Genomic DNA, 21,166 nt, shown 5'->3' with positions numbered 1-21,166 from the left:
CTATTTTTAATATTACTATTTGTAACTCTTTTGTATTTTGAGTCTGTTTGATCCTCAATAAATAATTACTCATAAACATAAATAGTTAAAAACATTATTTCTCAGATAATTTTACTTTAACAATAAGACACTAGCTTCGAGGGTTTTCGGCAGCCCACCTTCCTTTATCCCTTATTTTCTACCTGTTTAGCCGCTCAGACAGATAGTTCACAGTAGGGGGTATACAATCTTACGTTTATCGCTCGACGTTTGATTGTGAAATTAAATCAGTCACATCATAGATCGCAAATCGCTTTGGGTAATTATCAATATTGTCTTCAACAATATTGTGTAGGCGCGATTTAAATATAAAATAGAATAAATTGAGCATTCAGTCACGTGAGCCCAGGACATAGGATCGGTCCTTGATCAATGTAAGTACCCTTTTATTTACTACATTTTATACGAATTTAATACCTACGCCCATCACGATTTCCAATCGTGACATCGTCATCCTTAAAAGGGCGCCACTGGAAGTATTACGGTCTTCCAGAACCGGATCTTAAATTCCATCTGGGTCATTGTAAGTTCATTGGTACGAGGAGGATAAGGAAGGATAATTTATAATTAATTCATTTTATTTCACACTTTTATCAAATTTTAAACTATTTATTAATATACCGTTTACAATTAAAATATAGGACCCCTGGACTTCGACCTTATACAATGTCACACACACACGACTGAGTCCCCTGGACTTTATTACACACACACGCGACTTTCCTTAACCTAATATTCCACGCGGTCTCCTGGACCTTCTACGCGATTGAAACCTTAGTTATAATTCACTAAATTACACTTTAATCATTTCACACCTTTCCAATATTATTTTCCTCATCGTAGTTAATTCGTTTAATTTAATTTACCAATTTTTAAATCACTAATCAATTAATTATTTATCCGTGATTACATTTCAATTATTCTAATTTATTAATCAATTTGCTAAGTCGACTTTACGATTTTATTACATTAATTTTATGTATGAACTATCTGTCACCGACTCAATGACACAATACTGAGCATCCAATTTCTCGAATTCAACTATACGACACTTTTAACGTTATTAAATTAATTGATTTTATTTCTTTTAACTATATTTAAAATTACTCTAAAATTAATGATCGGATAATTGACTAGATCAAGAATAATTTTCCAGTACGTAGTTCTGACGAATGGCCTGGAAAATTCGACGACGTAGTAAATCTGGCCATCTTGCCTGGATTTTTCGAGAAGCTTCGAGAACACTAAATTCATTAGCGTATGGCTGATGAACTTATTTCCACGTTAATTAATTAACAATTAATAATTGATTTACTTAGTTCAGCCTAGACGTGACGATCACGTAATGGACACGACGTACGATTTAGTATGATTATTAATTTATAATTTTGGCCCAAGCCTAGAATTAAATTAATAAAAATCTGACGATTTTATTTACAGCAGCGGCTTGTATCCTGTCCTCGTCTTGGTTGTCGAGTTGGCGTACTTCAGGTTGTCTGTCTGGTCCTTCTCGTAAACTTTGTCCAAAGTTCTTTCATTAATTGATTTTACCCGTACTCTCCAATACCTACTTTTCCAGATAAAATAGTAACTTGTTATCAAGAATACCGGCTATGTACCGGGTATTCAACGATACGATGAATGGAAATGTGCTTGGTTCCACAAAATAAAGCCAAGCGCGACTTGAGTAATTACCTGAGCAGTTGTACGACTAGATGTTCAGCCGTTCTTTTGGTTCTCTCTCTGGGCGTCTCCCGGTTCTCTCTGCCTGTTTCAGCTACTGTCTTCCGTTTATATAGTTTACACTCGATTATCTTCGGCCACTATCGGAAAATTCATCCCTTCTCAATTATGACTGGGACTCGCATACAAACCATTTCGATTACCGCATCCGATGACAAGTCAACAAAACTCATTTGAATGTTCGTTTGGGGTTACAGGTTGGGTAGTGATCATCAGTGAAAAATCATGATGTCAATCGATAATGTAACTCATTTTACCCCGTTACAGTTAATATTTATAATACTTGATATCCTGATGCAAACAATCAAGTCCAGAATCAAAAGTAAGAAGGTTAGTAAAATATCAAGAAATAGTGTTATTATTATTTCCTTACTTGTAAAAATGTATGAAAAAATAATTCTTGATAAATTAGAACCAAAGCTGGTAAAAAAACTGATGCTTTCTTCGTGGTCAATGTCAATGTACTTAAGGGGTATTCAGCCCTTAAACTTTATTTTTTGGCAAAACTCCAAAAGACGCATTCTCAAATTTTTTTCCTCTTTTGATCACCGTTGGTTCTGTTGAAATCCATTAAATACTTGTGTTTTTATAAAAATTTTTGTAAATTTCACCCTTTATAACTTTTGATCTATTTATTGTTTTATTATGAAATTAGTAGTATTTTTCATAAGTTTTCACCCCACAAATGATGCCATTATTCCCATTCGATTATTCAAACTGCAAGTATGCGAAACTTAAAAAACACTCTTATAGAGCCTAAACTTTGAGAGGGGGTTTCACCCACTAGAAATGTTTTTTCACCAAAAGAAAAAAAAAAATACGTGTCTCTAATATTTCACCGGAAAACATCATCTCTGTTTCATAGAAATCGGAGGGAGACACCTAGGAATGTTCCCTTGTTAGATAGGCCAGATAAAAGTGTATGACAGTATTACTCTCATCATGTTATTATATCTGGCTTACATCTGGTATCTTAAACTGGACTTTGTAAAGAAACTGTAATCTGTATACATAGAATTTGTTAAAAAAACTTTCGTTACCTAAATGCGCTTCAAATCACACTCTAACATTTAAATTCAATTTTCAGCATATCTCGATTAGTATTCTACAGAATGGATTAAACTGAGTCGTTAGAACCTTCAATTTAAAGATCGCTGCCTACTGGAAGTGTGTCTGCGATGATTAGCTGAGCTTGATACATGGTTTCCTAGTGATAATTGAGTTCAGGAAGTATGTAACATTTTGAAAGTCATCAACGAGACAAAATGGATCTGCTTGACAGGGAAATAAACTTGCAATCTAATTCTCACCAAGTTATTCTGCCAACGCTACTATTTGGAGAGCTGCCGAAATTCGCGAAGAGAATCCCGCAACACTTGTACGATGGACGGTGTGGTTCAATAAGTTATAGATTAAATTGAACGGAATATAGTATAGTGCCGGATAGCTCAACTGGTAGAGCACTCGGCGCGATATCGATATGGTCTGGGTTCGATTCCCAGTTCGAGCTATCTATATTTTTCTCAATTTATCTATAAATTGTCTTATTAAGAAGGTTTGCATGTTTTAGGTTTCCACTATATTAAATTGGTGGAATTTATGGTCCAATTTAATATAGTGGAAACCTAAAACATGCATACCTTCTCAATAAGACAATTTATAGATAATTTGAGAAAAATATAGATAGCCCGAACTGGGAATCGAACCCAGACGATATCGGTATCGCGCCGAGTGCTCTACCAATTGAGCTATCCGGCACTATACTATATTCCGTTCAATTTAATCTATAACTTATTGAGCCACACCGTCCATCGTACGATAATACACCAATTTAATATAGTGGAAACCTAAAACATGCAAACCTTCTCAAATTTTTGCGACAACTATTTAAACATTTTTCTTCATTTACAATGAAGACGTAAGTTCGAGAAAAATTTGTTAGTTAACAATCGTTCAACTTGTTGAAAAATTAACATCAAGTAAAGTTTCCTACGGAAATAAATTATTTAAAGTGTTCAGAATACACCATAATTTTTTCAAATTAAAAAAAAAATATTCAATACCTTAAATAAATAAATCCATGTGTCGAACTCGCTTTTGACGTCACGCGCGCAACCTCAAAATGTCGCGCGGGGATTCATTTTCAGCGTTAAATTAAAATTATGAATAACAGATAGAGTTCCCGGAGGTAGGAGTGTTTTATTTAAAATTTCCTCCTCTTTTAGAATCTTTTTTTTTTAATAAAAAAAAAAAAAAAATTTAATTTTTGACTTAAGTATTTTTTTTCTTGAGTTCAAGTAATTTGATTATTGGCTCAAGTATTTTTTTCTTGGTTTTTCAAGAAATAAAGTTTTTTTGGTTAAAAAAATTTTTTTTTTCTACGACTTGTCATTTAACCCTCTGGAGGGTAGAATGTTATTTTTCTAACCTTCGGTAAAGAAGGAATTTTATTTTTTTTGACATATGGTGAGACCCGAACTGCCGACTCTCCAAATTGAGCGCAGTTTAAGTCATGTACTTTAGACCACTCGGCCACCACGCGCATTTAGAAGTGAAAATTTATTCTTTTACTTAAAGCTATTCAGTACCATATATACCCAAGACTAAGCTAAAAAAAAAATTATTTTATTGACTACTAAAAGGTTAAGTCTCTAAAAGAGGTCAATATTTATAATAAAAAAAATTTTTCCTTCATTTGTAAATCATCAAGGTTTCTTAATTAAGGAATGTTTCATTTTAAATTATAATAACTAATAAATCTTTATTATTAAAATTTTAATTCAAACGATGTTCTCTTTATTTTTTGTAAGTTTTAAATTAAATTAATACAGTTTTGAAAAAAAAAGTTATCTAATTCTTATACTTATTGATTTGTTTGTTTTTTTTTTTTTTTTTTTTTTCATAATTCTAAAGAATTTTACCTTTTTAAGCTTTTATAAAATTAATTAAATTCGAAAAAAAACAGATAGTTTCCCTCGGAAATTCCTAAAATAGCAGAATTTATAATAAATAAAATACATATGTGCCCAAATATTTGCTAAACTTAAAAATAATTATAACCACATTTATGAAATAATAATTATTATTTTTCTTTTCAAATTTCATCTCCTTAACCTTACAACGTAGAAAAAATTTTCATTTCTTGTGTAGGAGCGACAAAGATCGAGATAGAGTAGTGAGAAAAGAGTTGAAAAACCTCTGCGTGAATCCAAGAGAAAACTTACTTGGCTTAAGCCCGCAGCACTCTTGGTTCGAGATTTGTATTTTAGTTCAAATTATCACTAGTTATTGATTCAAAACATCGCATTACTTTATTCAACACTGTAACTTTCTTGTACTGAACATTTATATTTTTTGGTTAAAGTAATAAATATATTACAGTAAAGAACAATATTTATTTAATCAAGAAATTTAAATTATTTAACTAAATAACTTAACTGTTGAATCAATCTTTGAAGATTTATCGAGTCAAAAATATTTTTTCTTTTTTCAAGATTTAAAATTCAAGGAATTTTTTTACTTCCCTCAAGAAAATCTCGATTTCCAGTCTATGTCCTCAAAAGTTTCTTGGCTCAAGAAAAATTACTTTGAGCCAACTACTTTTTTTTTCTGTGTGTGCGGTCCTAATGAATAACACCTTCAGAAAGCCGTGAACATTGTAGCAGAGTATACATCGGACGTTGACGTGTGTTTTTGTTTGACAAATTTGCAGTCATTAATCTGGTGAAGGGTAAGTGCACTGATTCGCGAGGAGATAGTGAGTTAGTAGGATAGAGCGTTGTTCAAGATCGTGTCTTCCGCACCTTCTGGCCTCTCAACTATAGATAACCGCCGAATCTCGACGGATCAGAAAAGCCCATCATTCAAAATTATTGATACCTGCGCACACAGTTCCAGATCACGTGCTCTCGATGAGTTTTCTGATCGTCAGAAAATTTATAACATGCCCAGTTACGATCCCGAACACGTAGAAGAAACGCTTACTATTATAATTTATTACATAGGAAAATCAATCGTACGGACGCCATTAGTTTTTTTCAACAGTTTTTGTGAATATTCTCAGTCTATCTCATTTGTTTAAACTCATAAATATCATCACATATCTCAGTAAATTGTTATTGATATAAGTTTTTATAGTTTTTAGTCGTCTTAGTCATTTTAATATTTTTGTCATATTGAGTGATGTCAACCACATGTCGAGTACTCGGATTTTTTTTTTCAAGGGCTTTTAGCACTACGTGTCATTCTATGAACAACAAAATTCATAGAAAAGTGTAAATATTGTACCGTAAATAGTGATAAGTTTATTTATTATTAAATAAAACAAAGACAATTCAAAAACAAATTTGAATTAATCAACCCACCACCCAACCTCACACATCCCAGCATTCCATTTTACTTCTCAAACAAGTGTCATTAACATGTTAACATCAGAGACTCTTATAAATATCTTGGGATGGGTAGGAGTCATAGCCTGGACGTCTCTAAAATAAAAACGACTTTCTATCGTGAGTGGGCGTGGAGAACTCAGAAATCTGGTGTTCAGAACTTTTCAACAAAAACCTAGTCCCTTCAGATTAAATGCTATGCAGATTTTTTTTCTATAATTTAGAATCAATTAAGAGCTTAGGTAAAATATGACGTTTTTCATGGTAATAGAAGCGATTTGGATATAATTACGAATTATTATATGTGAGTTAAAAATGATTTTACTGCAAAATAAATATTTTTTTTCCTAAAAGAAATGGAATAATCAATTATTAAGAACTGATGTAAAATATTATATTATACACTTTTCAACTGTCCACTCTACCAAAAATATTATTTTCAATCAAAGAAATAGTTTGATGGTGAATAGCAATTTTTATCACTTTTGATAATATGAAAATAAAATTTAAATAATATTCAATAAATAAAGACAGCACAAAAATAAAATGTAAGAGTTGACTTTTTTTGTGTCACCTGGATCGTTTTCAACACACAAATAATGTTGAGTTTGACAGAATATTTTTTACTGTATAAAACTACTTACACTGGATCATGTGATATATTCAAGCACTTGTGAATCCCAAAAAGTACATCCTTGAAAAACTGCAGTCGCTGTGCTTCCATTTCTTGACATTTTTCATAGACTTGGGTCATATCTTCCATATATTTAGGATTGTACTGATTAATTTCTTGCAAAGCTGCTTCATATTTTTCTTTTGCTTTCTGTACTTCTTCTTTAGTTCTTTGTACTCGATCTTGCATTTTTTTAACCTGACAATAACAAAACATTGACTATTGTTCAGAAGTATAAAAAGATTTAAAGAAAACAAAAAGTATGTCAATTAAATATTCAAACTCGTAATATAATATTCTCAGCGAATTCAAGTACAAACAAATTCAGGAAATAATTATCAAACTAGCAATTTGTCCACAACTTCACCCAGGTAAGATTAAGATTAAATCAGTTGGGTGTTACTCGTGGTTCTAATATCATCAGAGAATATAGTATTTCAGAAAGTTCCAATCTATTTCCGAATGGTAAGGAATAATGTGTGAAGTGGAGCTTTTTAACTTACTACATAATGTCTCTTATCAGGGGTACACTAAAGATGCCTCACAATAATTTTATGGTACGGATATCTCGAGAGAGACTTGACGAAACGACTTAATTTTTTTTTTCACGATTTCCAGAATTCTACAGAAAAGGTTTCTTTTGAAAATCACTACTGTAGTTCTTCAAATTTTTAATAATAAATCATTATTGTTAAAACCAGCAATTTTACATGTAAAGCAACAACAGAGTGCAGCCATTTTTATTAGGATTGTTCTCCTTATCTTACTTTTTTGTTGACTTGCAATACGGTATATTTACCATCGAAATTTCTATGAAAAAAACCTCGATAATTCGAACTTTTTTGAAATTGGATTGTTAAAAATATGCCATTAAAGTTCGAGGCGTGGGCTTTTGGTTTTTTCAAATCTTTTTTTAAAAAATTTATAACTTTTTTTGGGTTGAATAAAAAAAATTGAAAATTCCCTGAAAAGTGATTTTAATATAAATAGAAATGGAAAAAATATATTCAGCCAAATAGAAAGAGGTCGGGTTCAAAAGCAGTTGATTCGACCTGGAAGCCCCTTTTAAATTAATTTCATTAATATTTTTAGAAATGAAGAAGCGGTTTTTAAATTTTGATTTCCGATTATGTTCAATAAAATAAATATATTGTCGGAGAAATCAATGTCAGTGATAAAAATCAAGATTTAAATGGGTTTTGCTTACATCAGAGCAATAATATATGAAATATCCGAGAAAAGTATTAAAAACTGTGTTTTTCCAATTTTTGTTGATAATATGATTTAAACTAAAAAACAAGTTAGATGACATTATATAATGATCAAAAGAGAATCTGAAGACGAAGCGTTGGTATGATTTCGGAAACATTTTAGTACATTACATTTTGATTAATCTGAAAAAAATAGCATAAAATGTTATTTTCTTAACTTTTCAACGCCGACCTCTTTTGAACTAAATAACGGATTTTGACGTTTGAGGTGGCTATCGGCGCGTTTTATTGGATTCTAGAGCTGATAGAAACTGAAAATCGACTGGCGCAGCCGTTTTGAAGATATTTAGAAAAATACATTCTTCACCATTTCTTTCTCCAATGACATCTCTCGAACACATTGACCGATTGATATGGTTGGGGCGGCTATCGACGCGTTTTATAAAGTTCTAAGGCTCCCTAGATTTTGAAGTCGATCGTTCAAGTCGTTTCTGAGGAATAAAAAAAAAAAAACAAGAAAAAAAAATTTTTTTTTTCTCCATAATTTACAAATACAACTGGTCCCAAAAATTAAGGGATACAAAAAAAATTCTAAATTTTTGGGTGAATTGCAACATATTCTATGTAACGGGGTGACCTGGTGTTCGACCGCCAGGTCAGCAAAAATTAAATTCCGCGCCCTTTTTTAATTTGCGCACCCGCTCGTGCGTCGCTTAAGTTTAATTTGATGGCGTGACGGTAGGGGATAGGTCAGGTGTACCTCGTCGCCAGACACCATTAGTTAATTAATTGTAACCTGCTAGCCGAACCTAGCAGCCACTCGATCTGACGGTCTGTTTGCTACTTTTAATAAAAATTTATTTTTTGAGTTATCGTGTCAGGCAGACGCCTCTAAAATTTCTTTCAAGTTTTATTTTTCCGTGGAAATTTGGAAGCCTAGTATGAGTCCATACCAGGAGAATTCACAACATGGCAAAGCATTTGGGACAGGTTAACGTAAGTTCATCTAAAATTCTCTTATCATAAGTTTTCCAACACGTGGGTAATTTTCCTAGTTCAATTTGTCTTTTAATAAAGTTTATTTTATTTTAGTTTAATACATTACTTTGATTTTAAATTTTTGTGCATACGGAAAAATTGTTTCTTCGGTTGATTTTAACTGTCAGGATTTTTCCTCGTCACTAATAAATTATTTATTAATTGAAATAAATTAAAAGCTTGCTAAATAATATCTAAATAAATTGTTTGAATAAAAATTATTATAATTAAGTTGAGGTTAATTTAGCGTGGATATTTGAGTTTTAGATATTCATGATATTGAGAACACGAGGCACGAGTGCGGCGCATGCGCAGTATAATTCTTCCAATTAAATTTTGTAAAGTGAGCGAATGCGCAAAAAGGATCTGGTTTAGGTGTGATGGAATCTTAACAACTAAAAAACTACACAAATTTTAATACTGTAGTACATTTAAAACTGTGAGAAGATAATATGAAACAGCGAATGCAATAAAATGTGTACGCGATAGCGAATGCAACCAAGAATAATAATAGCAAAGGAAAGCGGTTTTAGAGCACGAGATTGTACTGTTGAATAAAGGAGTGAAAAGTAGGGATGGAAAAGTCGATTTCGATTCTAATCGAGAATCGTCTTTTCTTTCAAAAAAATCGATATTTTAGAATCGACTTTTAGTTTTTGAAATCGATCAAGAATCGATTCGACTTTGAGATAAAATCGTCCGAGACAAATTGGCCCGAGAGGCGGTGACATATTTTAATGAAGTGTTTGCTGCACTTCGAAATTTTGCACCGTAACACTTTTAGAATAGATAAATAATAAATCATATGTTTGGCTGATCCTTTTTGTAAAGGAGATACTGCGTATAGCGCTAATTTGCAAAAAAAAATATGTCAGATAATCTGTTTGATTCACGATCAGCATAAAATTAAATGAAATTTATGAAAATTTTTAAGACAGAAATGAATAAGCCAGTTACTTTTAGAAGTGAAAATATAGAACCAAATTTATTTACTCAACTACTTTACATGTTGTAGTCTTTGTTGAAAGACACATCCACGATTGATTTCAAATTTTTATATCGCTTTTTCAAAAAGTTATGGATTTGTGAAAATTTTGGATAAAAAATATTTGAATGTAACTGCGTATTAATTTTCACTCAAAAGTCGATCAAAATCGACTTTTTGTATCGATTAATCGATTCCAAGAATCGAAATGAACAGACTCGACGTAGGAATCGAAAATCGATTCTTTGATAGATCTTTCCATCCCTCCCAAACGAAAATACGCCGGAGAAAATGTTGTTGAAAGCGACGTGGCCACTTGGTGGTGACGTGGCAGCCTCGATACATAAAAGGAAGTTTCCCATTGGCTTAAAAGCGTGCCAACGGGAAGTAGTTGATAGCGAATTCTCTCATTGGCTGGTCAATATAAAACGAATTATCTGATTGGCCAGCTTGTAGCGGGTTCTCATGCCGTCTTGACACAGTGATGAGCAAGAAATTGTATGTGTCGAGCCCAAATAGCGAGTGACCTGGCACTATTCTGACCTTGAGATCAGTAGCGAGTTCGGCAAGTCCCGAATGTAGTGGAAATGCACGAAGCTTTTCAAATTGTCTAAGCCCGTGACTGAACAAATTTAGTTATGAATTATTATTTATATTTATAAGAGAGTTTAGCATTAAGTATAAACATTAAATAAATGGACAATTATTTTTAATGAAAGAACTCAATCTATGTTTGAATTTGTTTCTTAATTATTTTCTTAAACATTTTCCTATCCTAATCAAGCCACGTACTCGACTATATCAGACATTCCAGAACCCAGTGCTCAACTTTTACACGAGTAACTGAAGAAGAGTAAAGATAAAAAAAAAAAACAAATTGTAACCTCAGGATTCTAGATAGTAGATCCGGACTTTCAATTTTTATCATGCACGGTTCCAGAGTAATCCTAAGAAAACCGACGAAAAAAAAATTTTCTGAATTTTTGATCGTCTTCCAACAAGTCCATAAGCTTCAATAAATCTTTTTTGATAGTCTGACCTCATGACTCTTAGGAAATCTTATGCCCTTTAATTTGCCGGCCTCAAAAAGTCTCTACGACAATTTGACGGCGAGTTATCATTTATCAAAGCAAAAAAATCTATTTTGGCTTTGGTAATCAATAACTGTGGACATATTGGTCATACAGAGAATGGAAGAAGGGTTTTGAAAACTGCAAAACATTATCTATAAGGCGAAATTCGTGACTTTTGATGGAAAAATTTTTTCTGAAGCGATAATGTTTATTAAAGACAGATAAAAATACGTATATTTAAGAATATTCGAAAATCTTAGGATAACATTGGATATAACGGATGATCAAAGGATGCCGTTAGTTTTTCAACCTCAAAGTGTCCTGAAAAAATTCTAAAGATTTCAAAGCGCTGCGATTTTTCTTTCTTAGTGTTCCGAACCTTTACATTTATCGATTTTGCCAAAAATCGCAGAATGAGCGATTCTATGGTTATCAATAATTTCTCCAGTGTCAAAAATTTTATTTAGTGACAAGCTTTATTTCTTCAATCAAAAACAGTAATTATTGAAAAAAAATTAAAAAAAAAAAATCTTTTCCAAGTTTTTTTTTCTTCACGAAAATTGATTTTTTCGATATTTTTCTTTCTTATTATCTTCACAATTAATTTTCTTAACATCAGAATCATTTCGAAGATGATAAGGAGGAAAGATATCGAAAAAAGCCAATTTGTCGTCGAGACTTTTTGAGGTCGACAAATTAAAGGACATAAGATTTCTTAAAATAGTCATGAGGTCAGATTATCAAAAAAAATTTATTGAAGCCCATGGACTTGTTGGGAGACGAGCAAAAATTTCGAAAATTTTTTTTTTCGTCGGTTTTCTTAGGATTACTTCGGAACCGGATAAAAAAATCTAAAGTCCGGGTCTAGAAACTAGATACTTGAGGCTACAATTTGATTTTTTTATTTTTACTTTACGACTATTTTTCACCGACTTACAGCATGTTGTAAATCACCCAAAAATTTAGAAGTTTTTTTATATCCTTTAATTTTTGTGACCAGTGTATCTTCGAGTCTACTTGATCAAATGATGTGAAATTTTCACAAAAGTTGATGGCCAACAAGCTCTTTCTATTGCCACCTTAACACACACCCACACACACAAAGTCAGAATAGCTTCCTAGGAAGGAACTCAAAACGTCGACATCTGATGAAAACTTGATTTTCGAAAATCGCGGTGAAAACAATAACTTCCTAAATTTTTTTAAAATCATCGATTTTCTTACCGAGAATTAAAAAAATTAACTTCCATTTCATAATCATTGACAAAATGTTGTATTTGGCGATTTCTATTGATATTATGAATGTATTTAGTCACGAGCTTAGACAATATGAAAAGTGTAACGGGGTAAAATTTAATTTATCATCAAAGAAAATCGTGGTTTTCCACGGCTGGTCAGTTACTCGAGCCGAAACCCCAAATAAGTACCCGTTAGAGTTTTTCGACTTGTTGCCGGGTGCGCTAATTGAAGAAGCTCGGACTTCTGTCCCAAAATGAATCAAGTGGGGAGGCCATTTTCCGGAAGTTGCCGAAAATGGCCAAGCTGAAAATATATAACAACAGGACAGCAGCAAAATCGGGGAGAGTCGATCGAGCCGACAAGCCTAACGGACGTCCATCTGCCGTGAGCCTTATCCAGAAGACCGGAAACCAAGGAAAGACCAAGGAAAGCTAGATTTAGCCATAGATAGACGCCAATAGTATCATACGGTGAATAAGTGCAAAGTTTAGTGTTAATATCGAAGTGCTGTGTGTAAATTAATTCTCGGCAGGTAAGCCAGAATTATTAAATTAATTAACATCGAGAATAAAGTTATCAGAAGTGTTAACAACTTTGCGTCTTCAATAGAGCAAATTCTCGGCGGGGGAAGCCAGAATTTATTGTAAAGAAATAAAATAATAATTAACCACGTGTTTGGTCAAATAATTCTCGGCAGCGAGGCCAGAATTTATTAATCATTAATTGTAAATTAAGGAGTAAAATTTCTCGGCAGGAGGCCAGAAATTATAATAGTTATTAAGTCATTGTTATATAATAAATTAATCGGTAATTTAATAAGATAAAATTTACAAGAGTGAAAATCAAGTGCTGTGAAAATCGTGATAAAAGATTGAGATTTTAATTAATTAAAATTGCGAGTAATAAGTTGATGTCTGTAAATTGTTAAAAGAAATTAAAATTGAATGCGGAGAAAGACACGAAATAGAGAGAGATAGAATGAGAGCGAAGTAGAGAGAGATAGCGTCAGTTGCTCGAGTCAGTAAAATCTATCACTTGATGAAAAAATATTAAATACTGGGAAATTTTTGTGAATTAAAGTAAATGATTACAAACAAAGCAAAAATTAATAGTCAGTAAAATTAACTCTTAAAATCGGAATTTGTAATTAGGAAAATTTAAATTGTGTGAGCGTGTGTGAATTAAGTCCAGTGGACAGTAAATTGATTAAATAAAACGTGTGTGTGTGTGAGTGTGTGCGATACAAAATGATTCCAGGAGAATTTTTAGTTAATTATTTTGAAATAATTAGATCCAGGGGATCTGGCAAGTTGCCGATTTTGTTTTAATATAGATCTAAGGGATCAAGCAAGTTGCCAAAATTGTATAAGTCCAGGGGACTCAGTTTTAAATAGATCCAGATCAGGCAGGTTGCCAAAATTATATAAGTCCAGGGAACTCAATTTCATATAGATTCAGGGGATCAGGCCAGTGGCCAATTAAATATTTTAATTCATAAAGTCCAGGGGACTAATTAATCAATGTAATAAAGTCCGGTAGACTTCGTTAGTTGATAAAATAATTATAAGTGAAATAAAACCCGGTGGGTAAAATTGTTTTGTGATAAATAAAATTGTTAATTATATTAATTGAAATATTGTGTAATAATTTTAATTCCTCATCCTTCCTCACTCTTGTAAAATTCAACGACCCTGAATTTTCTAAAATTAACATCTCCGGTTCTGGAAGGCCGAGTCTTATCTTCCAGTGGCGCCCTTATTAAGATCAATTAATAAAGGGGCCTAATTTAGCAAGGTTGAAAATTACCCTGTTACACAAGCTTCGTGCTTTTTCGCTATTTCCGGGAGCTGCTGAACTCGCTACTGACTATAAGTTCAGAATACTGCTGGGTCACTCGCTATCTGGGCTCGACACATGCTATTTTTTGCTCATGACCGTGTCAAAACGGCATGAGAACCTGCTTCCAGCCGGCCAATCATAAAAATTGGCGGCTGACTATTTCCTGTTGGCGTGCTTTTAAGCCAATGGGAAAATTCGTTACTGCAGCCATGCTGCTACGTCACCACCGAGCGGCAACGAAGGAGGAAAACGCCGTCTCAAAATCTATCATACCGAGTGGGCCAACCTCCCGAGTGGGCCGACCCCGCCATTTTGTGGCTCAAAACATCATGGCACCCACAAAAACTCGAAGATAAGAGAACACTAGGTGATGGATGAGGGCAAGTGTGTATAATGGCGTGTCTGAAATCTTAGTGTTTATGTAAGTGGAGGAACCCTTATGGGTATGGGGAGATATTGTGTCCCATCACTAACCATGAGCAATCTGTAGATCAATACAGAGAATTGGTACCATGGGGGACCCATTCCAAACCCCACTTCGACCAGAGTCTCTCTGTTTCCTGAGATGGGAGGATTGTCTAGGTTCATGTGAGATCAGACTCGTGGTGGCTGTTGGTAAGGCACCCACATGCATTGCATGCCTAATGAGAAAGTAATGTGAGCTTATGCTTATATTTCGCTCTTATAATATATGGTGGAAGTCATAATATACAAATAGGGTTATTGAACGCGAGTGTGCCCAAAAGGGTGTGATATCGGTCTCCCGTCAAACGGAGCCAGACTTAACAGTCCCGTTACATTCGTTTTTTTTTTCAACATCTATCAACATCATGCAGTCGTAGTAACTACCACGTGTGCTAAAACCGCTTAACTTGTCGCATTCGCTATCGTTTATCTATCTTGTCGTATTCGCTATCTAATGTTAATTTTCACCACATTTAACTGTATAAAGTGTTAATAAATATCTAAACTATTTATTATTAATTTTGATGTAATTTTTAGATGTTAAAATTCCATCACATAAACCAGATCCCTTTTGCGCATTCGCTTGCTTTACAAATACACACTTTTGGCACATTTTTCTAGGCGTCATTCCGGATCCAATGAGCCATGACACCTAATTTTAAGAGCAGTATCTCTATTTTGGACTATTTTCAACTTGTTGACGAGACTATCCGACGATCTAGCTACATAGCTGAATTGTATAAGAAGCAAATGAAACAATTAAACAATAGATTACTTAATTATAGATACTAAGTTCGTTACCATTGGAGATTCCATTCATTAAATTGTATGTTGATGATACGATAGCAGCAGTACCTAAAAATGAGGTCGATAATGTTTTAGGTTTGTTCAACAGTTTTGATGATGATATACAGTTTACTTTAGAAATAGAGAAAGATAACACCGGCACACAAAAAAAATTAAGTAGAATGTGCATTTGACCTGACCTACCTACGGGTACGTATTTTGGTCCGCTGAATCCGAATTCGAGGTCAGTTTGACTCCTACACCCTCGAAATTTCGAGAACACTTCAAAAAACCGTAAAAATGATGAAAATCGGCAGTTTTAATAGTAAAAAAATTTTTTGGAACTAAACTAAGCGTGATTTTCATTTATTTCGATCCGCTGAATATGAATCGAAACTTCATTGAGACCACGAGGCGTTTTCAATGTAAAAAAATCATACAAACCCTCCAAAATTCCGAAAAAAATAATTTTTAATTCTGACTATTTTCAGAATGATGTCCGAGTGTGTGTTGTGTGTGTGTGTGTGTGTGTGTGTAAACTCTTTGTAACTTTTGAACTAATGAATCGATTTGGATGGTTGAGGTGGCAATCGAAAGAGTTTGTCGGCCATCAACTACGAAGATCATTTGCGGATAAAAGAGTGCGATACAAACGAACGAAAGTTTAAAATTCGTAAAAATCATTTCTTTCTATCTTTTTATTTCTTGTGTTTTTTACAGATTTTAAGTTATTTGATGTATCTACGTTATAGAGTATTTATTTTAGGCATTAAATCATGTTCAATCAATTTTTTTCAGTTGTGAATGGTAATTTTTACAATTTTTTCGAATTTTTCCAGCTTTAGAGGGTGAATAGACTAAAAAAATTAAGATGCGAATTGAAGACATCAAAAGATATAAAATTTTATCTGAATTGGATCAGAAGAAGTTTTTTTATCATGAAAACTATATTTTTTCGGAATTTTCGAGAGTTTTGTGTAATTTTTTCACATTTAAAATGGCTCGTGGTCTCAATAAAGTTTTTATTCATATTCAGCGGATCGAAATACATCAAAATCACGCTTAGTTTAGTTCCAACAAATTTTTTTATCATTAAAACTGCCGATTTTCATTATTTTTACGTTTTTTCGAAGTTTTCTCGAAATTTCGAGGGTGTAGGGGTCAAACTAACCTCGAATTCGGATTCAGCGGACCAAAATACGTAACTGTAGGTAGGTCCAGTCAAATGTACATTCTACTTAATTTTTTTTTGTGTGCCGGTGTAATCGTATATCCTTCCTTGAGATTTTGATAGAAAGAAGAGATGGGTGCCTTGTTACTGATTGGTTCATCAAACCTATAAGTTCTGGTAGACTGTTGAATTATGACTCAAACCATCCTCGATCACAAAAGATTGGAACGATTACGGGATTACAGGATAGGATTTCTGTCAAAAAATGGTTATTATAAGTCTTTTATTGATGTAATTCTAGAGAAGTTCAAACAAGAAGTTGATAATCGTTTAAACAATCCTAATAAAGTCAAGAACACCATCAAATATTGTCGTTTTCCTTATATAGTGGGATTGTCACATGACATTAACAGATGTTTCATGGGTACAAATGTTAGATTGGCGTTTTATAACCTGCTGAAAATTAGAAGCGTTTATACGAAGTTAAAAGATCCGTTAAAAAAGAACAACAATCTTGCATAGTTTATAAAATTCTGCGTTCATGTAATTTCTGCTATGCAGGACAAACTAAACAATTTTTAGAATACAGGATTAAACAACATAAAAACGATTGTAAAGATCTTCACTGTTTGAAAGAAAATAAAACGGCTCCAGCATCGTATCACTTTGACTATTACCATAATTTTAGTTTTGAAACGTAGTAATTTTAGACAAATAAGTTAATTGGCTCAAAAGAAATATAAGTGAAATGATATTTATAAAAGTAAATGACACCGTGAACAAAAGAACTGATACAAATAACGTGAATATTTTATATAATGATATCTTAAATGACTATAAATCTATAATTAAGTAATATATTATTTAATTGTTTTATTTGGTCATAGACAGTGTGCAATAAATATTATTCTAAATCACATGTCTCATTCGTTACTTTTATATTTCAAAATAATTATTTTACCAAATGTATTAATTTGCAATATAATTTAAATATTAAGAAGATCGAATGTGTATTATATATGATGTTTATTATGTACTGCGTGTTGAGGTAAATATGTTTTACAAGTAAACATCTTATTGGTTATCATAACCTTTTTTAACATGTGTTTGTAATTAAAATTTAGATGCCTGATGAAGGTCAAATATATGACCGAAACGTCGCAAATAATTAACAATTAGTATTGTGATTTACATTCTATTGTCCACTTTCCTGCGAACTTTGTAAATAAAATTAATAATAGGATAGAAAGACCAATTGTGAACACCGAAACTAGAGTGAACACTTGAAATTTTGTATTAACAGTCGTTTCTTCGTATGTTTTTTAAATCGTCCGATAATGATGTTTTTTAAATAAAAATAATGTAGAATTAGTGAAAAAATGTCTAATAACATGCTCCGTGCTTAGTATGAATACATACAAGATAAATATTCGGTAAGTCAGTATTAAAAATAGATATTAAAGTTCTACGGAGCCATGCACATTATCCAATTTTTCTACATCTAAAACGCGTAAAATTCGTTCGGTTTTTCAATAAAATCTACTAGTGTAATAAAAAAACTTGCTTAAAACATGCGCTTTCATAGAACTTAATGCTGAATGATATCTTATAAATGAAATAAACGTACGTTATCAGAACCTCGGGCTGCTTGCTGAAAACAAATTCATTTCAATTTTAGGAAGCAATCAATGTTTGGTAAAGTTTTAGTTTTTTTCTCTTCAAAATATGTAGAGAATAGACAGCGAGTATAAAAACAAAAAAAAAACTTAAATATTAGGAAAATGTATTATTATTATTATTATTCATTTTTTTTCTGTTAAATACTCAGGAGGTTATCCCCGGTGGTCTGACTCTACCGAGAGCCTCATCTGAGCGCCAAATCGTTACTGCTGCGATGCTTTATCAACAAGATGATCAGCATGCACAGCAGGCCAAATTTCGTTGCCTAAGTAAACGGAGGGATCCGAGGATAACAGATTTCTGCATCCGCGATGCCAAAAACTCAACTTGTGCTGAACAAGTTGGTAGTTTGGCGAATGCAGACACGAAAGACTGTTTCATCCCTCCTAGGACGCCAACAATGAGTACGAAAAGTTTGACACGGTAGCCTGGGTGAAGTTTGCCAATTTTAAACTAGAGATCCTGATATATCTGGTGTTTGTGCTCTTCTTTAACCGTAATGTTAGATTCAGCTGGAGCTGAAAACTCAACAACATAAATGTTACGAGCGGTTTTATCGAAGAGCACAATATCAGATTTATTGTGGTCGATTTTCCGTGTTGTTGCGAATGGGACGTTCTAATGAATACGGCAACGGTCATTCTCAACAACTTGCGGAATATCTTCTGGTAGAGAAGGTAGCACTGGTGTTTTATCGATACTGTACGTATGTCTAAGATGGTAGTAAAGTACTTGCAGAGCATCATTATGACGCTGGGTGTACGCATTTCTCGCCAGCACAGGACATGCTGACAAGAGCTGCATTAGCGTCTCTGAATGTTGCTTACAACCCCCAAAATGTGTCGAGTAGCTGCATCTGGAGCACTTTAGCACGGTATTTGAAAGTGTTGATTACATCATCTTGGCAGGCAAATCATTTATCATTACCATTATCATTGTTATATATATATATATATATATATATATATATATATATATATATATATATATATATATATATATATATATATTGTGACGTTATTTTTCGTATAGGGGTCAAATCAAAGTGAACGTCACAAGCACCAACTAATTTTATTGTATTTACGAGCATGGTAACTCAATACTTAGAATTTAGTGTACAGGTATTAACGATTTTGATGCAGATTTTTGATTTAAGTTATAGTTTAAGAATTTAATATGGAGTAACGCTTAGCTACAGTTATCGGTTTTGTTAAGAAAAATTATAGTAAAGATTTAGAATCAGAATAATGGAAATTTATTATGGAATAAGGGTTGAGTTTAAAGTTTGAGATAATGATAAAGTTTGAGCTTAAGTTTATAGTTTTGGAGTTTTGAGTATGTGGAGAAGTCAGTATTACCGTGGAGCGGGACTTGAATTAGTCACCCGGTATGATCTGATGATAGAACCTAGTTCTATCCCTATGAGACTTCTTGGTGGATTGCAGAAGTCTAGCTGAAATGCTAGCGCTCCAGTATACATGGAATTCGATGGATGTAGATTGGGATCAGTTTTTGAGTTTTGGTTTGGCATGCCTCAACAATAATTTTTTGACCGTTGCTGTTGTGGAAGCCGTTTGGTCATTTTTAATTATTTTATCTGACAGACCTCAGAGGACAAGCTATGACCACTTATACCGCTAAGGAAGTCCTAGGTCACTTAGTTTTAAGTTTTACGATACCAGCTGAAGTTTATTCCAGGAGAGCAACTACTAAGGATATTTATACTCAAAGTCAAGTTTAGAGAGTACGTTTGGTGAGGACTTGAGCCTCCAGTTACCGATATAGTAGAGTTTGAGAATTGATTTATGGATTTAGACTATAGAGGTCAGTTACTGATAATGATAAGATTTAGTTTGAGGTTTTGAAATTTGGATGATTGAAAAAAAAAAAAGTCGAAGGTCTCCCTTCGAAGAGTACGGACGAGCATTCAGCTCTGGTCGCTCGAAGCAAGCAGACGTGTCCAGTTATGGAGTTACAGTATCATGGCATTGCGGAAAGCTACAGATTAAGATTACTGTTACAGAATTATTATTTAAAACAGTGTAAGACGTTACTCAATATTTTATTCATCAGTAATCAGGTATGATATAATTATTATAATTATTAATAATAAATTGAGTTCGAGTCAGAGTCTTGAGATATTATGCTGTTCTAACTAAAGAAAATATTTAAGAACTGAGAAAATTATGGAAATGTTGTTACGGTTTAGAGTCATGTTCACGATTTATTGCTAATATTGTTTTATAAAATAATTATAAGAAATATATTTCGTTATTGAACGAATTGTCAACTAATTGACGTCAATATGAGACCCATATACGTTAGTTTTACTAGTTTGTTAAAAAAAATGTTCTAGAGTCTTGATTTTATAATTTATTGTCTGAGTTACCGAATATTATTAGGTTATTGTTTAGATCGAGTAATTAATTAATTTATTTGAGACGTATTGTTACGCTTCATTCAGATGTCAATCTACTTTTTATTAATATTAAACTTTATTATTATTAGAGTCAGTATTTTGTTATAAAGTAAAATTATTTGTACAGTGCTACAGTATTTTGCTAATTGTTAAATAGAGATTTTAGACTATTGTTGTTAAATAAAAATTGCAAATTCACTAATAATCTATATGAATTTGGAATGATGTAACCCAGACCACTCCCTCTCTCCATAAACCTACACACTGAGTGACACTATGGCATACCGTAATTCTGTTTCTAGCTTTCCAGTCTCTGTTTTTATTTTTGCTTATAAGTTCTGAGCATTTTAGTTTTAGTTTTTTTTTTATGCGTGGTTTTTGATGATAAATCCACAGATCAAAAATTATCCAGTTGTA

At 32.8% G+C, this 21,166-nt stretch overlaps 1 protein-coding gene across 3 annotated transcripts in view; it reads right to left on the bottom strand.

The window, feature by feature from the left end:
* The window catches only part of LOC103576305 (protein kinase C and casein kinase substrate in neurons protein 2), a 160,070-nt gene that overhangs the window by 74,379 nt on the left and 64,525 nt on the right, over positions 1-21,166 (bottom strand). For all 3 annotated transcript variants that reach the window (XM_053742103.1, XM_053742104.1, XM_014440621.2), the window contains exon 4: positions 6,815-7,041. In XM_053742103.1, coding sequence (XP_053598078.1) covers positions 6,815-7,041 — 227 coding nt within the window. The remainder of the gene's footprint in view (positions 1-6,814; positions 7,042-21,166) is intronic.

This window comes from Microplitis demolitor, chromosome 9 (genome assembly GCF_026212275.2).
Source record: "Microplitis demolitor isolate Queensland-Clemson2020A chromosome 9, iyMicDemo2.1a, whole genome shotgun sequence".
NCBI classification, from domain to species: domain Eukaryota; kingdom Metazoa; phylum Arthropoda; class Insecta; order Hymenoptera; family Braconidae; genus Microplitis; species Microplitis demolitor.
Note: the sequence above shows the minus strand (reverse complement) of the source record. Positions and strands in the feature narration are given on the sequence as shown.